At 44.3% G+C, this 21,888-nt stretch overlaps 1 protein-coding gene across 2 annotated transcripts in view; it reads left to right on the top strand.

The window, feature by feature from the left end:
• The window catches only part of LOC111841156 (3',5'-cyclic-AMP phosphodiesterase 7B), a 29,307-nt gene extending 8,289 nt beyond the window's left edge, over positions 1 to 21,018 (top strand). For both annotated transcript variants that reach the window (XM_023806683.2, XM_023806684.2), the window contains exons 3-13: positions 10,327 to 10,413; positions 12,013 to 12,149; positions 15,801 to 15,864; positions 16,405 to 16,500; positions 16,720 to 16,820; positions 16,936 to 17,067; positions 17,194 to 17,285; positions 17,473 to 17,617; positions 19,072 to 19,168; positions 19,889 to 19,969; positions 20,061 to 21,018. In XM_023806683.2, the coding sequence (XP_023662451.1) occupies positions 10,327 to 10,413; positions 12,013 to 12,149; positions 15,801 to 15,864; positions 16,405 to 16,500; positions 16,720 to 16,820; positions 16,936 to 17,067; positions 17,194 to 17,285; positions 17,473 to 17,617; positions 19,072 to 19,168; positions 19,889 to 19,969; positions 20,061 to 20,251 (1,223 nt within the window). In that variant the 3' untranslated portion in view covers positions 20,252 to 21,018. The remainder of the gene's footprint in view (positions 1 to 10,326; positions 10,414 to 12,012; positions 12,150 to 15,800; positions 15,865 to 16,404; positions 16,501 to 16,719; positions 16,821 to 16,935; positions 17,068 to 17,193; positions 17,286 to 17,472; positions 17,618 to 19,071; positions 19,169 to 19,888; positions 19,970 to 20,060) is intronic.
• Positions 21,019 to 21,888: the final 870 nt, after the last annotated feature.

The following is a 21,888-nucleotide window of genomic DNA, read 5'->3' as shown; positions in this document are numbered from 1 at the left end:
TCCTGCAAATGGATGTATATCTTTTCTCCTTCTATCCCCTCTGCTATGATTGCTGGACTGCTATCTGTTTGAGTTTCAACTGGAGTTCCCACCCACTGTAAACACTGGCAAGGATGGCTGCTCACCTACCAGTGTGGAAACACGCAGGGTTTGTCTTGAGCACGGACATCCTTGAGATCTTTGAAGTCAAAGGTCAAGGATGTTTGTTCCCTCCAAAAGTGTTTTATCACCCATATGTTTTCAGAGCCCTTATCCAGTTTGGGACGTGATGTTCTGGACTCTAAACTAGAAGCAAGGCTAGGTGCACACCTGGGCCTACCAGCAGTCATGATGACTTATCGACCATTTTAATAAAACATCCATGCAGAGAGAAGCCTTCACAGTTTCTTATATCCATTTGAAAAATACATCATAGTATTTGGCTACCCTCTGCAATTGTGGTTTTCTCATAAAATAATTAGATCTGGTTTGAGGATACACATTTGAGCAAAGACTGTTACATACATAAAATGGCTTGCAGACTGTACCATTGTGTTCGAGAGTACTGAGCAGACAACTACTTTAAGGGCGCTTTTCCACCTCACAAAGTACGGTACTTTCAGTACTTTCTCCTTTCCATTGACTTCCAGTAGAGTGCAAGTACCGAAAGCTCGAGTACCGAAAGTGCCAAACCAGCTGTGGTACATCTTTGGTACTTCGGTACTTTGGGGTGAGACTTACAAACGTATTTGCTGTCGATTGGTTATGCAAATAGCCTGCCGCTGAAATACAAAATACACACAGCGAACAGCGAGAAACGAAATAAAAAAGCAGTAGAAACAAAAATATAAAAAAAGTAAAACGGAAGGATGGACAAACAAGGAAACACAGGCTTTAATCGCCATATGGTCGGATGAACAGATCCAGCGGAATTTGGATAGCACGAAAAACGAAAAAGTTTTTGATGTTCCGGGCAATTCAGTTTCCCTTTGTTTCCCCTGTCACGCGCTGATTTGTACACGGTTTCGCTGTTGTTTTTATGTCTTTTTACGAAGCTCTTGAGATAATCAAGCCATATATTTTAAAACATCACATGCATTTTCGATGTTTTTTGTTTTAATAAATTAAATTATTTAATTCGTTGGATAGAGATATTTCTTGATGAAATAAGACTATATTATGCGTGACGATCTACTGTATTCACATGTAATAATGTACCTGAGTGATTTTCAGACATTTCACATATACCTCTGCTTTAATATTAGGGGAAACATTATTTCCTGATAGACAGGAGAAACATAGGGAAACTGAATTGCCCTGAACACCGGTACCATTTTTTACGCCAGTGGAAAACCGACACGAAAGAAGTGCCATACTTTCGGCACTTTATGGAAGTACCGAAAGTATGGTACCTGGTGAGGTGGAAAAACGCCCTAAGTTTTGCATGTTATGAATTCTGGGAAGGTGTGAAAGTGTTCGTCTGTGGCTTGGGGCCGAGGGCTCTTGGAGGCTGGCCCAGTCTAGGCTGAATCTTGGCTTTTGATGTTTGCTTGTCTGAGCTGGGAATCAGTCTCCCCTGAACTCTGTAAGTGGCCAATGCCCGCTCCCTCCCCACCCATCCACAACGCAGATAAACAGCATTTGCTCAAGACAGGAATCTAACAGGGAGATTCCCACAGGAACAGCCTGGTACATGCAGAAGGAAAACGTCTGAGAAGTATGTGTGTGTGTGTGTGTGTATATATATATATATATATATATATATATATATATATATATATATATATATATATATATATATATATATATATATATATATATATATATTAGTGCTGGGCAAGTTAACGCGTTATTATCGCCTTAACGCAGTACTTTATTAACGCCGACAATTATTTTATCGCGAATTAACGCAGTTTATTATTTTAGTAGTAGTATTATTTTGAAAGTCTGTTGCTCGCTGGCTCTGAATCAGAGCATGTGAGCGGAGTGGAGCGGAGCGCGAAGCGGTTTTTTAATTAAGGCTGGAGCGGTCGCTCTGTCTCTCCAATTTCGCTCCGATACCGCTCACACTACGATTCTGAGGCGCGCCCAAATCTACCCAGAATTCATCTGTACAACTATCAAGACTGTTACACAAATTGGAACGAGATGGAATTCGCAAAGTATTTCACAAAGGAAACTGATAAATCATACAAGTGTACTATTCTTATCAAACGTATAGATGACAATAATGTAGAGCAAGAACAATAATGTGGTGAAACTGTTTCAGTGAGTAAAGATTCACTTTGGAATCACTTTTCTCAGAAACATGAGAGGGTGCTACACGAACAGGCGGAAGCCAAAGCAAAACGCGAGCAAGTTTTATATGGTTGTAGCATATCAAGTCTATAGTAAATTAAAGTATAAAAGCCTATAAAGTAAAGATCGGTAATCAAATAAATTCATTTTGTCATTCAAAGTAGGTCTAATAGGATTTTTTAAATTTCACGTAACGCTGTCAGTGAAATTTTATTTTATAGAGACGCAGCAGCAGCATCAACAGAAAAAAATTGAGAAATTTAAAACGTACATGTATATTTAGGCTATTAAGCCCACTGATTCCTTTATTTTTAAGCCTATTTTTGCGTGGAATGCCATTGCCAAACCTGTCTGTTGTTGTCTATATGTTGCTTAAAAATAAATATTTTCTGTTCTGACTGGCAATGTTGCCGTTGCTCATATTTCTTTATGACATAAGGCTTCGGTTTAAGGTGACTTTTGTAAGGCATGCAGATTATTTGTCCCTCTTTTAAATTGGGGCGAGCGTGGAGCGATTTGACTGGAGCGGGAGGAAATTTTAGTGGAGCGAGGAGCGGTGTTGAGCGGAGCGGCTTAGTGCGAATTAGAGCGGAGGAGCGGGCGGAGCCAACAGCCTCGTGAGCGAGGAGCGGAAATTCTCACCGCTCCACTCCGCTCACATGCTCTGCTCTGAATACACCTACAAACCATGGGTCACAGGAGGGGAGGGATGTTGATCAGTACTGGCTTGGAATGGGCTTCATCACGCGTTTCAATCAATGAGAGCATTTGGGGTGGGGCTAAGACTGCTGCATTGTTACATGTGCTTTTATTCAGCACAAACTCAGCACCAATAATCTGAGACCACTTAAAATGTTATTATTCTATTTTTTGTTAAAATCTTTGAACATATACTTTTCAAAAACCTATTTTCAGACATGCTGAGAAATTGTAAAAAAATCACATTATAGACATTTCTAGGTAAGACTTTTGAGCTCTGAAGCTTAGACACAGGGGTTGGCTACACATAGGTGAAAGAGACATTCTGAAATTTTATGTGGTTTGGTTACTAAAGTGTTAGAATTTTGGAGTGACACTCTTTTTTCCTCAAAGTCAGTGGCTTTCACAATGAATATTGATTGAAACGCAAGAAAGTAGCAACAATAAAATCCCTTTCACAGTTTATTGGTAGATGGAATGAAAAATGAAACTGTGACCATATAAATATAGAAAGCGATAAATATGATGCAGTGACTATTATTAACACTCGGGACGAGGGCATCGTCAACCGCGTATCTTTCTTGTGTATTTCAGTTTATATCTCGCTGAAATCATTATGTAGAATCATGAAAAAAACACTGACTAAATCTGTAATCGGTCTTCTTTTCAAAACTTCCATTGTTGGAAGTATTAAAGTTTTTTAAATTAGGTTAAATAGGCAAAAAAGCAAACTGTACCACCTTTCTTTGTTTTACTTGCATCAGGAGTGTATAGGACTGCTCTCAGCTGAAGATCACTATTCACATTCTAAATAGGATGGGTTTGAACTAGCGATCTTGTGATTACAGGCAGACAGGCTTAGCACACTGAGCCATGGACACAGGTACAAGAATCGCTGCTGAAAATGGCAACAATTTCTACCTATATATATTTGAAAAGTAGACCGTCCAAGGTTTCTGAGGGTGTTTTTTAAATGTGTATATGACAAAAACTCGCAGTGTTATTTAAATGATTTGGCGAAATTTCTGTCAGGCGGGACCGCCGACCCCAGAGGGTTAAAATAAAGTGAACAAAACACTACTTTTGAATTCATTATTAAATTTTGCGCATAACATTGTGATTAATCACGATTAATCAGACAAATCATGCGATTAATCACGATTAAAGATTTTAATCGTTGCCCAGCACTAATATATATACATACATACATACATATATATATATATATACACACACAGACACACACACACACATTTGCCTCCCTCCAAAGAATTTTTTGCAATCTTTAATTTATGGCTTAGTTAAATGTATGCAGGCAAGAGAAGATCCATGCTTGCTGTCTTTGTCGCAGGGATACGCAAACGCGCCGTTTCTACGACTGATTCCCATTGAGTGAATTCCTCAGAGCACAATGGGGCAGGAAAGGAACAGTTAGTCTAATCTAACAAAAAATCTAAGACCATAAAAAAACAAACTGTTCTGGCTAATTTCTAAGCCTTGGGGATGAGATGACTAAGTAATAATGACACCAAAGGGATATTAATGATTTGATCTACGATTGATGTTTGTTTGGCTTCTTTCTACGCTCCTCTGGGTCTCATGGAGGACTAAGAGACCTGGAGCGAGGCTAACACAGATTGCTTGCTCCTGTGTGCTGTTACGATCGGGGAGGTGAAGGTTGTCATGAAGAGGCTTGTGATCCAAACCCATGTGGTCCCACAGTGGAGAACCCCACAATGGACCGCTTATCACTGACCTCATTTGTCAGGTCAGTTGAAAATTAGAGCTGTGTACCCTAATTTTAGATCATGGGCAGAACTTCTGGCTTCTTTAAAGTCCCTCTGGGATCAGTAGATGCTCCTGAGGCCTGTACAGTAAATGCTTGTCTGGCTCCCTTCAGTACGTCTTGCTAGCATTCGAGAACGTTCACTAGCATGGGAAAGTAAATCCCATTCCAGCCCAAAAACTCCGGGGCAAGTTCAGCCCCCATAAACCATGTTCCCTCTGTAAGTTCTGTGAAGCTCCAGGCTGAGTATGAGATCGCCAATTTCATCTGATTTCTCCGAGAATGTCAGGCTACTATGTGTAACCTCCACTGACCTCAATTTCTGTCGGTGGGGGGTGTTGGGCTCTTAGGTTGTATACACATTAGGTGATTCGTACCCTGCCCGGGCACATTTGACCCCCAAAGTTCAGTTTGTTTGACTAATGTGATCGCTGCGTACCGTGACCGGGCACAATATGCTTAACCATTCCTTGGCCCGCTTGGAGAGGTGATTCCGGGCAGAGTTGGCTGGACGCGGGCATGGAACACATAGTGCGATTGCTAACTGTGTCCAAACTTGGAACACAGACATAATGTCAGTGATGCAACCTACACATTAGGGTGGAGTGAAAAAATCAAAATTTCCAATAGCAATTTCCAATAGTGCGGAAAAGTTGTCACTGGACCTCGTTATTAAACGTGCAAAATATCTTTGAAATAGGTTAATATTTTCAGGTTCCGCAACGCGATCGAAGTTTTCACCTGTCACATCAATGCGCAGAGTAAGTGGGAAACTACTCATTCAGAAATGTGGAGCTCAGGAGCATGCTTACACTGACATACTGGCAATATACACTATCCATTATCTATACCACAGGAGCATGCTTACACTGACATACTGGCAATATACACTATCCATTATCTATACCACAGGAGCATGCTTACACTGACATACTGGCAATATACACTATCCGTTATCTATACCACAGGAGCATGCTTACACTGACATACTGGCAATATACACTATCCGTTATCTATACCACAGGAGCATGCTTACACTGACATACTGGCAATATACACTATCCGTTATCTATACCACAGGAGCATGCTTACACTGACATACTGGCCAGATACACTATCCGTTATCTATACCACGGGAGCATGCTTACACTGACATACTGGCAATATACACTATCCATTATCTATACCACGGGAGCATGCTTACACTGACATACTGGCAATATACACTATCCATTATCTATACCACGGGAGCATGCTTACACTGACATACTGGCAATATACACTATCCATTATCTATACCGCTTTATCCATCTGGGTCTTACCAAAAATATTGGGACACCCCTCCAAATCATTGAATTCAGGTGTCCCAATATTTTTAGTAATATAGTATATCTAACCATTTTGACTGTCATGCTTAATACTTTTCATTTTGGTGGCACTGAGGAACAATTTTATATTGTGTTATGATATGGATGATACGTAGCGTGGATCTGCGTATTGATGTGACAGGTGATTAATCGTAATGCACGTAGAGCCGCAGAGCGATGTAATGTATGTGTATGGCTGATACCCAGTAAAAATCTGCGCTACCTGAACGTTGGTATTTTGTAGTGATTATCATGTTGTGAAAGTGCACAAACACAACACCGATGATAGATAATGGATAGTGTATATTGCCCATCGATGTGACAGGTGAAAACTTCGATCATGTTGCGGAACCTGAAAATATTAACCTATTTCAAAGATATTTTGTACATTTAATAACGAGGTCCAGTGACAACTTTTCCGCACTATTGGAAATTGCTATTGGAAATTTTGATTTTTTTCACCCCACCCTACTACACATGCATGTGCACAGGTGCACTACTCATGAACCACACCCAGAAGGAATGGCTTGGGTAGGCTGTACAGATCGAGTAGCAACAAATTTTTAACAAACATTGCGAGAATGGGGTCACTTTGGTTGATGGCAGAAGTGCAGTGTTTGCTGGAAATTTGGCCTGACTTGAGTCTCCAAGAACAACAGGATGAAACACACAAAAACTCTGAAATATTTGGTATACGATAAATCTATGAGGGTTGCTTGTCATTGTACCAAAAACTACTCCAAATAAGTCACAAAATAAGGACATTAATGCATTACATTCTGTTGTGTGACTGCGCTTCCTATGTTTTCTTCAACACAAGAAAGTCGCACGGTGATGAACAAAGCGTGCTTGGGCCAGGATTGTTACCTGTAACGTGACTGCAGACCAGCGGGGGAGTGAGGAGGGGGGCAACCGTGCTTCGTCATGGTATAATGCAACTGGGCACAGTGTGAGTACGACCTTAGAATGCAGTGTCAAGAGGTATTATGGCAGCAGCGTCACTAGAGATTTGTGAAAGGGGGGGCTAAGTCTATATTAGGGGGATCTGATGGAAATGGCTCACATTATTTACACTAATTAGTGTACATTTATTTGGGGGGCTACAGCCCCAAAACAGCCCTAGGACCGCCTCTCATACGCTACAGCATTGGGTACGAGACCTCAAACTGACTGAGAGGGCACCTCAGGGCTTCCAGGTCCAGCTGTGGTCCGCCTTCTGTTTTCAAGCTGTTCTGGAGCTCCAGGCTAAGTGAGATGACTCTCCCAGGGCTGATCTGCTGTGTGAGACAGGCCAGGAAGTGCAGGCTAAGAAACTAAGGACACTGTGACTTTGTCTGACTTCCAAGGTAATGCTCCTGACTTGCTGATGCACTGTATGAGCATTTGGACTTTCACAGTCCCCAGGATGGACCGGTGCCAGCTTGCAAGGAAGGTCCAGATGGTCACATGGATTCTTATGTATCAGAACTTCAGAAGGATATAGAAGATGGATATAGGGCCATCATTAATCATCACTTTGATTAAGTTGCTGTTTGAATTTATTGGCTAAAGTGATTTTGTATTGAATCTGGACGTGGCAGATGGTGGTGGAGCAGGATTTCATTGGGGGTGGGGTCACAGGCTCTGCTGGCCAATCAGACCAGATCCCCTGGACCTGAGTCAGTGGTTTGCTGCTCCCCCCCAGCAGCCTCAGCTGTGTAAACTCCTGCTAAGACCCTCTCCCTCTCTCCCTCATGCACGGGTTGACGCTCGGTGCTCGGTGACCCAGTTCTGCTCTGCGGAGCGCCGTGACCCACTTGGCCGGCTGCGGGGGAGTTAGCCCGGCTGCGTGTGAGCAGATTCGCTGCTCCGCATCTCCTAGCCGCAGTGAAAGGCCATAGCGCTCTTTGGATGACCCCTGGTTTATGATAGTAGATGTGTAGCTATCAGCAGAGGTATAGTGGTTGGTATATGCAGGTATACACTGTATATCCAGCTCTAAAAAATGGCTTTACTGTATACCTACCTAAAAATTGAGAAATGCATATCAATAAGAGGGGAGGTGCATGTACAGAATTACACGGTATAACAGTATACCCACCTGCCCCCCACAGGCTGTCAGTGCTGATGTCCCTTCGCCATCTGGCTTAGATATAGTAGAGTTGCTGTCTCACTCAGGTCTTTGCTGGTTCTCTGAGCTCATCCAGCTCTTACTCTCCATAACCGTCCGTCACATCAAGTGCCTGCTGTCTCTCTTGGTCGTTATCTATACCAGAAGTTCTCAAACTGTGGGACTTGGAGTGGTGCCAGGAGGTACTGTATATGCGGAGGCTGCGGTAATTTGTCACTCTATTTCAGGTTACTGTGATTTTTCACCCATGTGGTACTCAGCTGCCTTGATTTCATTTTCCTCCTTTTTCCCTGTTTTTGAATTATTGTGTACAAAATACTAGGAATGTATTACACTCTTGAGGGAGACTCTGTTGTGAAAGGCGCTATATAAAAATAAATTGAATTGATCTGGAGCGGTACTCGGTCCAAATAATTTGAGAACCACTACATTATAGCACAGCCCCTGCCTTCCATTCGGCTGGATTACAGAGGGCCCTCACTAACGCAGCATCCTGCAAAATCCCGCAGGAGTTCGCTTCCTGCAGTGGCTATAAATGCGACATTGTCGTCATGGCAAAGCAGGAGAGCAGAGTATTGCAAACTGCGTATCCTGCAGTACTCAGCACAGCTAATAAGGTGCGGGTTGGTTTCTGGGTAGCAGGTGAATGGTGCCCCAGGTGGGGTCACTGCAGGGAATGGTGGCTTTTTTTGGCCCGGCTGGACTTCTGCTGAACGGCTTCAGCCCGACAAGCTATAGCCGGCATGGTGATACAGATGCCGCAGGATGTGACGCAGGGTTTCCTGCTGAGGAACCTGCTCAAGGAGGAATGTGGATAAGGTTTGCGTCACGGTGACCTCATTCGACAAGGACAGATCCTGGGCTGGTGGAGGATCCCTTAGGCTGCTGGTGATGAAATTACCTCCTTTTATGAGGAAACCATGTGGAAGCGCCAATATACATGCTCACTGTGTCCCAGGGGTGTCAAACTGCAGTCAGTCCTGGAGGGCCAGAACCCTGTGTAGCTTAGTTCTTTCCCTGTTCCACCACAAATGATTCAGCTCAAGAGCCATGTGGTAATTAGCACAAGGAATCAGGTGTGTTAAACGAGGGGAAACCCAAAAATGTGCAGGTTTCTGGCCCCCCAGGACTGGAGTTTGACACTCCTGCTCTAACCAATGGGCTGTATTTACAATGTCCAATTTTGTACTAAAAACGCTGTGAACCGAAAGCAGATGGTTCATCTCATAATAATGAGATAAAATATATCCTGAATTAACATGGGATCAGCTTTTATTAAACATTCTCGGAACTCAAAGCTAGATTTGATGGGAGAGCATGTTCCCATAATGCAGCTAACCTGAAGTCCATTGTATGTGTTTCATGTTTTTTCCTTGGTCCTTTTGTGATCTGAAATATGTTTTGGCATATTGTCATCATCTGATAAAGGTACTTTGTTTATTTGCTACTGAAATAAAAAAAAAAAAAACAACATCTACCACCCATTAGTCAAATAACACCAGTTTTTGTTGGGAAGTCTTGGGAAATTACTCATGGTGACTGAGTTTGTGCAAAGCCAAATACTGAATGAGATGCTAGAGAATAGGATCGGCCCATGAGAATGGCTGCGGGCCAAGCAGAGAGGGGTGCTGGCTGGTGAGGACCCTGGCGTTCCCAAAATGCTACATTAAGAGGGATAAGCTCATTAAGTCTCGTTGATGAGGCTAATTAAGTCGTGATGAAACTATAAATTGTATTTACAAGCTGATATTGTTAGCTAGGTGTAGATTTGCCTGTGTTGCCTGTATCCATAGATTAAAATAAACCAGAATTCCTCCATAATATACATAAGAACATAAGAACATAAGTACATAATACACTCACTGAACACTTTATTAGCCCTGCTTATTCACGCAATAATCTAATCAGCCAATCATGTGGCAGTAGATCTCATCTTTATCTCATCTTTCAACATTAAGTGACAGAATTTGTTATTTATATAATGCACTTGGGCAGTTCAGACTGGATGCTGTTGTCAAACTTAGTCCAGCAAGATCTCAAGACTTGCACCAGCCACTTTATCGGTTACGGGTGACTTTCTTCTCCAGGGGATGGAGGTTTGAAGGGGGCACCAGCAGGACTGCAGTCGGAGCGCAGAGGTTCCTACCCATCCATCGACCTGCGGCTGTTAAACAGTGAGTCTCAGCAAACACCGACGTGAAAACGGGCCGGAAAGCCAGACTGCGAGCTGTCCAAACACTCGAGATTATACAGAACACAGATCCATTAGCATTTGGCTTCTCTTTAGCTTGGAGTTTTATCCGGAGAACCAGGGGCTCCTGTTCGCTTGCCCACATTCCACACATCCCTAAGCAATCATGGACAGTATTTATATTTCCAGTCAATAAATATAAGCAACCATTCAGAAGCTTGGTGTTTGATTTTCCCTAGAATGCCGCACATTCAGTGTGTGGTTTGTATTGGGATTATTCTATAGCTCCTTCCAGTTCTCTTCAATCATATGTGCATCTGGTAAAGTGCATTTTTAGAAAAGTATGAAGGAAAAAAAAATCCAGTTTTCTCAAGCAGAAAAATAATTTTGAAATATGCCTCATCACAATGGCATTGTAAAAATAGCAACCCAGAGATTTAGACAGCATCAGTATTTAAGGAAGAGTAGAGATGTAGACTGAGATGAAGCCTGCTTCCTCCTGGCTTCACTGAAGAATCATGACCTTGTTTACAAACCCTGCAGGGTTTACAGAATCTTCTATATTTATAGACTTTGCAGTGTTTACAAATGTTGATGTAATTATAGGACCTGCAGTGTTTGAAGGCTGTGCAGTGCTTACTGACCATTCTGTATTTATGGACTCTGCAGTGAGCACAGACCCAGTATTACAGACACTACAGTGATCACAATCCCTTCTGTATTTACAGACCTTGCATTGATCACAGAACCGTCTGTATTTACAGACCCTGCAGCGATCACAGACCCGTCTGTATTTACAGACCCTGCAGTGATCACAGACCCATCTGTATTTACAGTCTGTATTTACAGACCCTGCAGTGATCACAGACTCCTCTATAATTACAGACCCTGCAATCATCACAGACCCCTATCTATTTTCAGACCCTGCAATGATCATAGACCCCTCTGTATTCATTGACCCTGCAGTGATCACAAACCTGTTTGCATTTACAGACTCTACAGTGATCACAGACCCCTCTGTATTTACAGATGCTGCAGTGATCACAGACCCCTCTGTATTTACAGACTAGGCAATGATCTGTTTGCAAACCCTGTAGTGATCACAGACCTTTCTGTATTTATCGACCCTGCAGTGATCACAGACCTCTATGCATTTACAGACCCTGCAGCGATCACAGACCCCTCTGTATTCATATACCCTGCAGTGATCACAGACTCCTCTGTATTTACAACTCTACAATGATCACAGACCCCTCTGTATTTACTGATGCTGCATTACTCACAGACCCTTCAGTATTCCCAGACCCTACAGTGATCACAGACCCTCTGTATTTACAGACACAGCAGTGATCACATAACCTTCCATATTTGTAAACACAATCTCATCTTATGGATGGACAGATGTGCTTTATTGATTCCAACTGGGAAATTCCTTAGTTACAGCAGCAACCATAAATTAGTTATGGTATACCACAGTACACAGTCTTGTAGTTACATATGCATCCCTAGAATGGCTGAAAACAATATTGACTCCAAACCAGTGGCGTTTAACTGAGATCCCGTGACCCCCCATCTCCCCCAGGGGAGCTCAGCACCAAGAGGAAGGTGAAGAGGCTGCTAAGCTTTCAGAGGTACCTCCATGCTCAGCGCCGGCTGCGGGGTCCAGGCTTCCAGAACTCCCTGCACCTGCTAGACGAGGACTATCAGGGGCAAGCGGTGGTGAGCACCTGCACAGGCTAGATATAACAGGAACATAGGCTACACAGCACCAGCACAAGCTACATATAGCACCAGCACAGACTAGATATTACAGGAACACAGGCTACACAGCACCAGCACAAGCTACATATAGCACCAGCACAGACTAGATATAACAGGAACACAGGCTACACAGCACCAGCACAAGCTACATATAGCACCAGCACAGACTAGATATTACAGGAACACAGGCCACACAGCACCAGCACAAGCTACATATAGCACCAGCACAGACTATATATAACAGGAACACAGGCTACACAGCACCAGCACAAGCTACATATAACACCAGCACAGACAAGATATAAGAGGAACACAGGCTACACAGCACCAGCGCAAGCTACATATAGCACCAGCACAGATTAGATATAACAGGAACACAGGCTACACAGCACCAGTGCACGCTACATGTAGCACCAGCACAGACTAGATATAACAGGAACACAGGCTACACAGAACCAGCACCAGCTACATGTTGCACCAGCACAGACCACATATAAAAGGAACACAGGCTACACAGCACCAGCACAAGCTACATATAGCACCAGCACAGACTAGATATAACAGGAACATAGGCTACACAGCACCAGCACAAGCTACATATAACACCAGCACAGACAAGATATAACAGGAACACAGGTTACACAGAACCACCACAAGCTACATATAGCACCAGCACAGACTAGATACAACAGGAACACAGGCTACACAGCACCAGCACAAGCTACATATAGCACCAGCACAGACTAGATATAAGAGGAACATAGGCTACACAGCACCAGCACAAGCTACATATAACACCAGCACAGACTAGATATAAGAGGAACATAGGCTACACAGCACCAGCACAAACTACATATAACACCAGCACAGACAAGATATAACAGGAACACAGGCTACACAGAACCACCACAAGCTACATATAGCACCAGCACAGACTAGATACAACAGGAACACAGGCTACACAGCACCAGCACAAGCTACATATAGCACCAGCACAGACTAGATATAACAGGAACATAGGCTACACAGCACCAGCACAAGCTACATATAACACCAGCACAAACAAGATATAACAGGAACACAGGCTACACAGAGCCACCACAAGCTACATATAGCACCAGCACAGACTAGATACAACAGAAACACAGGCTACACAGCACCAGCACAAGCTACATATAGCACCAGCACAGACTAGATATAAGAGGAACATAGGCTACACAGCACCAGCACAAGCTACATATAACACCAGCACAGACTAGATATAAGAGGAACATAGGCTACACAGCACCAGCACAAGCTACATATAACACCAGCACAGACAAGATATAACAGGAACACAGGCTACACAGCACCAGCACAAGCTACATATAACACCAGCACAGACTAGATATAAGAGGAACATAGGCTACACAGCACCAGCACAAACTACATATAACACCAGCACAGACAAGATATAACAGGAACACAGGCTACACAGAACCACCACAAGCTACATATAGCACCAGCACAGACTAGATACAACAGGAACACAGGCTACACAGCACCAGCACAAGCTACATATAGCACCAGCACAGACTAGATATAACAGGAACATAGGCTACACAGCACCAGCACAAGCTACATATAACACCAGCACAGACAAGATATAACAGGAACACAGGCTACACAGAACCACCACAAGCTACATATAGCACCAGCACAGACTAGATACAACAGGAACACAGGCTACACAGCACCAGCACAAGCTACATATAGCACCAGCACAGACTAGATATAAGAGGAACATAGGCTACACAGCACCAGCACAAGCTACATATAACACCAGCACAGACTAGATATAAGAGGAACATAGGCTACACAGCACCAGCACAAGCTACATATAACACCAGCACAGACAAGATATAACAGGAACACAGGCTACACAGCACCAGCACAAGCTACATATAACACCAGCACAGACTAGATATAAGAGGAACATAGGCTACACAGCACCAGCACAAGCTACATATAGCACCAGCACAGGCTAAATATAACAGGAACACAGGCTACACAGAACCAGCACCAGCTACATGTTGCACCAGCACAGACCACATATAAAAGGAACACAGGCTACACAGCACCAGCGCAAGCTACATATAGCACCAGCACAGACTAGATACAACAGGAACACAGGCTACACAGCACCAGCACAAGCTACATATAGCACCAGCCCTGACTTCATATAACAGGAACATAGGCTACACAGAACCAGCACAAGCTACATATAGCACCAGCACAGACAAGATATAACAGGAACACAGGCTACACAGAACCACCACAAGCTACATATAGCACCAGCACCGACTAGATACAACAGGAACACAGGCTACACAGCACCAGCACAAGCTACATATAGCACCAGCACAGACTAGATATAAGAGGAACATAGGCTACACAGCACCAGCTACATATAACACCAGCACAGACAAGATATAACAGGAACACAGGCTACACAGAACCACCACAAGCTACATATAGCACCAGCACAGACTAGATACAACAGGAACACAGGCTACACAGCACCAGCACAAGCTACATATAGCACCAGCACGGACTAGATATAAGAGGAACATAGGCTACACAGCACCAGCACAAGCTACATATAGCACCAGCACAGACTAGATATAACAGGAACATAGGCTACACAGCACCAGCACAAGCTACATATAACACAAGCACAGACAAGATATAACAGGAACACAGGCTACACAGAACCACCACAAGCTACATATAGCACCAGCACAGACTAGATACAACAGGAACACAGGCTACACAGCACCAGCACAAGCTACATATAGCACCAGCACGGACTAGATATAAGAGGAAAATAGGCTACACAGCACCAGCACAAGCTACATATAGCACCAGCACAGACTAGATATAACAGGAACATAGGCTACACAGCACCAGCACAAGCTACATATAACACAAGCACAGACAAGATATAACAGGAACACAGGCTACACAGAACCACCACAAGCTACATATAGCACCAGCACAGACTAGATACAACAGGAACACAGGCTACACAGCACCAGCACAAGCTACATATAACACCAGCACAGACTAGATATAAGAGGAACATAGGCTACACAGCACCAGCACAAGCTACATATAGCACCAGCACAGGCTAGATATAACAGGAACATAGGCTACACAGCACCAGCACAAGCTACATATAACACCAGCCCTGACTTCATATAACAGGAACATTGGGAATATATAGCACCAACAGAGGCTACACAGAGAGCACCAGCATAGGCTTCTGAAAATATCTACATGGACAGTTTCCGGAATCGAAATTAGCTAACATTTTTTCATAGTTTCAGTTTCATAATCTGATAAAGTGTACGTATGGAGTCATTACACTGAAATACAGAAATACAAATTGATGTGTAAAACCTTTGATGTTACCTGCATGTTCAAACTGTCGTCATAAATAGCATTGGGAGATTGTTTTTGATTTTTTTATTTATAGATATATAGTTTTAAAGTCGATTTCATATGTGCATGGTATATAAAGCATCATACTCGTTACATCTTCTCCTGCTGTCCTGTTTTGTCGTGTAGCATATGTTGTCGAAAGTCGGAACGTGGAGCTTTGATATTTTCCTGTTCGACAGACTCTCCAACGGTAAGAGGCAGGCAGTGCTTTGGCCTGTCGCACGCTGAAGCACGCTGAAGCACGCATCCCAGCCCCCTCGCTCTGCAGCCTTAGCGAAGTCGGCTTCTGGCCTGAAACTGAGCGGAAATAGCTCATTTGTGCTGTTTCGGCCACTTCTTATCACCTCCATCTCAGTCGCTTATGCTCAGGCTTTCTGAACGAATACATCTTTCTGATCCGCTGCATGCTGCCTGCGCTGATTCCTGTGCATCTGATTCCTGCTGCCCTGCTCTTTGTGAGCGGAGTTTGAGCAAATCTCTCATTGCTAACTGTGTAGCCTGATCAAACTAAACTACTTTCATCTTTTTAACCCAACGGGCCGGAATCTCTGAGTGCTCAATGTACTCAGCCACATATATTGACACTTTTATCAGTGATTGTTCTGTTTTCTTTCGGATTACGCGATTAGTCATAAGTGAAAGGCATCAGTACTTTACCATTGATTTGTACAGTGTGTTAATTAATGTGTCCCAGAAGGGCTTTAATCTGCTAATTTTATTTTTTCTCTAGGAAACAGTCTGGTGACACTTCTCTGTCATCTTTTCAATGTGTATGGGCTTATTCGTCATTTCCAGTTAGATATGGTCAAATTGCATAGATTTTTTGGTAAGTTAAATACGTTTTAATATTGCTTTACAAAATCTGGAAATTCCTCTCATGTAGGCAGCTTAAGTTGATCTTCATTCTTGGTGACCCTCTCCATTCTCCAGTGGCCATTTAAGGATCATGTATTTATAGGGTTTTACCAGAGCACCCATCTGTTAGGCTTTGCCCCCAGATCCTCTGGGACATGTCAATCAAACCGTGTCCCTGCTGTGTGTCCAGGGATGGTCCAGGAGGACTACCACAGCCAGAACCCTTACCACAATGCCATTCATGCCACAGATGTCACCCAGGCAATGCATTGCTACTTACAGGAGCCTAAGGTGGGCAAAAAGGGGTTTTTGCCAGCGACTTGGTTGATAGTAGGGGCACAGGCAGATGGGCAGAAAGAAAGGCAGTTGTGTAGACAGCTCATGCTGGGTCCTCTGCCTCCTGTAGATCGCTCACCACCTCACGCCACTGGATGTTTTCTTGGCCCTTTTGGCGGCAGCCGCCCACGACGTAGACCACCCCGGGGTCAACCAATCCTTCTTGATCAAGACCAAACACCATCTGGCCAGCCTGTACCAGGTCTGCCTCCATGGTCTGCCTCCATGGTCTGCCTCCATTTCCCCTGGCAGCGATGACCCTTCTCAGATCTGCATCTGTGTGTGTGAGGGGTATGTGACTCACACGCTCATCTCCTTCAAATCACAGAATTCCTCAGTGCTGGAGAATCACCACTGGCGCTCCCTAGTGGGCATGCTCCGGGAGTGCAGCCTGCTGTCCCATCTTCCCCCAAGTACCTTGTGAGTTTCTGTCTCTTCCAAGTCCCTCGGGGCCTTGAATTTGTGCTTATTAAGCATGGTGCAGTTTCGTACCATGGTGAAGAATAATAGGCCCAGAACAACTGAACTTAGGAAGCTGGTTATGATATTTTCAAACATAGTATAGCTGGCCTACCTTGAAAAGGAGCAAATCTGTCACCCCCTGCAGGCGAGACATAGAACAGCAGCTGGGCTCACTCATCCTAGCCACTGACATCAGCCGCCAAAATGAGTTCTTGGGACGCTTCAAATCCCACCTGGACAACAAAGACCTGCAGCTGGAAGATGCTGGACATCGACACTTCATGCTGCAGGTGAACCCTGATCTCTTCCCCCATGAACTCTTAAACATTTAAGATGACATTGGAAAAATATGTGATGTTCCAGAAGGCACACGAAGTCACAAGACATAGGGATTTAGATGGAAGAAAGCAGTTTTTTAGCAGGCTTGGGATATGACAGGTAGTCAGAATACAGTAAGTGCCCAAGATACGAACCAGTTGTGTTCTGTGAGTGGGTTCACAAGTCCAAATGTTCATAAGTGCAACAAAGTTAGCCTGAGCATCCAGCTGATGGGGCTCCAGCCCCCAACCCTCAGCTCCTACCAAACATGAACACAAACAGCTATTTCTACATAAGAAAATGCTCTCAAAAGTTCATCTCTGTATTTTTTTTTATACATTTCTGGTGTATTTTAACCTGAAACAACTGAGAATTTTTTATTTCCATCGCTTTCCGTCAGTTAATCTCACCGTTTACCATTATCGAGCTGCTCTACACTGCGTATATACACCTAGCCTACCGCTCTCCTCGTTTACATAAAATAATGCTTTTAAGATTTAATATTTGTATTCTTGTTATTGATTTCGTGTGCATTTTAGCAACCAACAACTGAGAGTTCATTTTTTCCATTGTTTTAAGTCAGTTGATAAGTCTACGTTACTGCATCAAGAATACTCATTCACACCTACCTCTCTCTCCTCCCCCAATCCTCAACTCCTACCAAGAATACTCATTCACACCTACCTCTCTCTCCTCCCCCAATCCTCAACTCCTATCAAGAATACTCATTCACACCTACCTCTCTCTCCTCCCCCAATCCCCAACTCCTATCAAGAATACTCATTCACACCTACCTCTCTCTCCTCCCCCAATCCCCAACTCCTATCAAGAATACTCATTCACACCTACCTCTCTCTCCTCCCCCAATCCTCAACTCCTATCAAGAATACTCATTCACACCTACCTCTCTCTCCTCCCCCAATCCTCAACTCCTATCAAGAATACTCATTCACACCTACCTCTCTCTCCTCCCCCAATCCTCAACTCCTATCAAGAATACTCATTCACACCTACCTCTCTCTCTCTGCATTCCCATCTTTGAAAGTTCATATCTTAAATATTTCTATGTTGCTCTGTAAGTCAATGTTTTTCATCCCAGTTCTCAGAGACTGCCAGACAGTCCACATTTTTGCTCCCTCCCAGATCCCAGCCAATCATGTACAGTGTACATGATTGGCTGGGATCTGGGAGGGAGCAAAAATGTGGACTGTCTGGAGGTCGCTGCGGACTGGGTTACGAAACACTGATATGAACAATTGCATAGAACTATCACTTGGAAGGACTTGTTCCCCAACCTTGCCCCTCCCCCGAAGCATCTGATGTCTTTCCATCCTGCTGCATCATAGCCTTTTAGCACAGGCTGTCAGTGTCCTGTCGGTAGCCCATTGGTGGCTCGGCTCATGCTGCCCACTTGTCACCCATCCAGATGGCCCTGAAGTGCGCAGACGTCTGCAACCCATGTCGCGACTGGGAGCTGAGCAGCCAGTGGAGCGAGAGAGTGTGCGAGGAGTTCTACAGACAAGGTCAGTCACATGGCTGCCAGCAGCTCGACCCTGCCTGCCACTTCGATGCACCCGTAGGCTCTGAGACCGCGTGTGTCCTACACGGCTCCGCCGGAGGACAGAAAGTGCCCTGAAAAAACAGGAAGAGCCCATTTCCTAAAGCCATTACTGGATGGTCACGTAGCACCATGCGCTGGGCGCATTACCATTTCCCCAAAGAATCCTGTGATGCTAACTCTCCTTCATGACTGTATTCTAGGGTCAGAGTCGCCTGCTATCACAGTAGCTGTTCTCAGCTAAAATGAAACTGGGACAGAGATGAAGGAGGCAAAATGACGACCACGAACGTCACCAGCTCCCATTAGCTCGTGACAAATAAGTCTAAATTGCCCGTAGTGTGTGTGCCCTGCAATGGACTGGCATCCTGTCCTGTGCCGCAGCCCTGTGCTCTATACTGCCTGGGATAGGGTCGCCCTGTGACCTCAACCACAATTATCAGTTAGAAGATGGATGGATGACTGCCAATGAGATTTAACCCCCCCCCCCCAGGCATCATTATTCTGTCAGTAGGACGTGCTTCAATCAGTTGACGGCTCCTGTCCAAGCTTCCTACCCACCTGGAGAAAATAATCACTCTTTGCCAAGGTTTCACGCAGGAACACGTAGATCCCCATGAAGGGCACTAGCTGACATCAGGCACATCTTATCTGCCGACATCTGCTCATGCTGCACATCTTACAGGTGACCTTGAGAGGAAGTGCCACCTTGAGATCAGCCCTCTGTGTGACCAGCAGCTGGAGACCATTCCCGTCATTCAGATAGGTAGTCCCTGACCATCTCTGCCAATAATGCGACTGCATTCTGTAGCCAGCCACCTTGTGAGCTAACAGTGGCACCCTCCCCTGTCCCTCAGGTTTCATCACTTACATCGTGGAGCCGCTGTTTGAGGAGTGGATGCGCTTTACCAATGGAAGCCTCCTGGCAAACAACATGCTGGGACACCTGAAGAGGAACAAGGCTCTGTGGAGGCAGCTGCTTCATACACAGCACAAGCAGGCTGCGGGACGGGCCACCCCTTCTCGGGGGGGCACGGGGGTCCCTTAGATGCTTCCCCATGAATGTCTGTCTCACTCCGGTGGTGGTTTCCTTGTAAAGCTGCAAACAGCCAGGCTGCCTTCTGGTATGCTTCAGAGTCAGAGCTTGCGACTGGCCAATCAGAGCTCGCTAGGCTGCAGCAACCAATCAGCCCCTCTCCTACCTCAGTTTCTGTCACGGTCCACAGGGCTGGTATTAATTGGGAGGCAGCCCGGGTATGTTTTCGTCGCAGAGTTCTCTGAGAACGAGTATTCCACGTCCCATGATTCAACTCTACTGCAAACGGTGGACCAAAATGACCTCTCTAGAGTGTCGAAGCTGCCAGACTGCACCACGGAACTGGAGTAGCGTGTGTCTGTAGCGGGGAGCTTGTGAAAAATCCCTCAAGAGCACGACTGCAACTCTTCACCTTTTAAAATGTGCTCCAGTGTTACATTGAACTTTCCTCTTCACATCATTTCTAAATGGGACCAGAGGAGCCCTCAGAAACAGCACTCGCACATTTTACCACAAATTCCTGATTTTTACAAATGATCAATAAGCTGATCTGTGTGTGTTTATGTGTGTATATATATATACGTGTATTTTTTCCCCTGTGTGTACATATCCACCCTGGTTCTCATAACAAATGCCTGAACACTGGTACCTGCTTAGAACAAAGGGGACTTGTGACAAATATGGTCACTTTTAAAACCAGCTTCATACGTCACCCGTTTGGCCTGATTACTACACCTTGTGCAAATACAGTGGCAACCTTAACATGACTTTTATAACTATTCATATTGCATTTTTCACTATGCACTACCCAACTGTTCCTGTGTTTCTAATATAAACTACAAAATACAGTCCAATACAAAGAATCATCACATTTCCCTTATTGTTGCAATACACCTGGCTGCACCAGTGCTCACTGCACGGATGCAGTTACCGCACACTGACCACAGATGAGCACAAACACAGGTCACAGCAGGAGCGTACGGTTTGTCTTAAAGCAGCCATGTTGATGGTACTGGCCGATTGGCAGTTTCCCATGGCGATGCATGATTTATTAAGGTGCAGGTATCCAACAACTGACCAGTAACACTTCAAACGATATGTACAAAAGGCAGGCAGCTCAAAGCCCCAGAACAGTCTCTCAGAAGTTACAACAAAGTCACAATACAACAGTATATTACACTACAGCAGTATCATTAGAGTAGGTCTTGTGATTTCAGAGGGATTCTTGTTGAAGTGCATTTTAATATTTACACACAAAAATGTTATTCTAGCAGATACCAGGGAAAAGGCAAACCTGTGCATTTTATACAGGAAATTCTCCTGCAAAACAGGCACACAAAGGAGCAAGACTGCTAACCGTTTACAATTCCAATGCAAGCTGAACGCTGCTGGTTCCTGTGTCACAATATCCATAAACTCCTCACCCTGACAGTCATACGCCATCCAGAAAGAGCACAAGGTTTCAAATGCAGAGCTGCGGCGAGGCTTTAACCAGTACACATAGCTTCCTTATTCAGTGCCTCATACAGTTTGCCTGGACATACTACTTCCTAACCTGAGCTCACAATGAAACAGGTCATCGCAGTAAATTCCTGAATCTCTTCCTATAGATGGTATTGTTTTTGGAGTGCATTTCAGAAATTAGAAGC

The sequence above is a fragment of the Paramormyrops kingsleyae genome, chromosome 19 (genome assembly GCF_048594095.1).
Source record: "Paramormyrops kingsleyae isolate MSU_618 chromosome 19, PKINGS_0.4, whole genome shotgun sequence".
NCBI lineage: Eukaryota > Metazoa > Chordata > Actinopteri > Osteoglossiformes > Mormyridae > Paramormyrops > Paramormyrops kingsleyae.
This window is presented reverse-complemented; position numbering and strand designations above follow the sequence as displayed.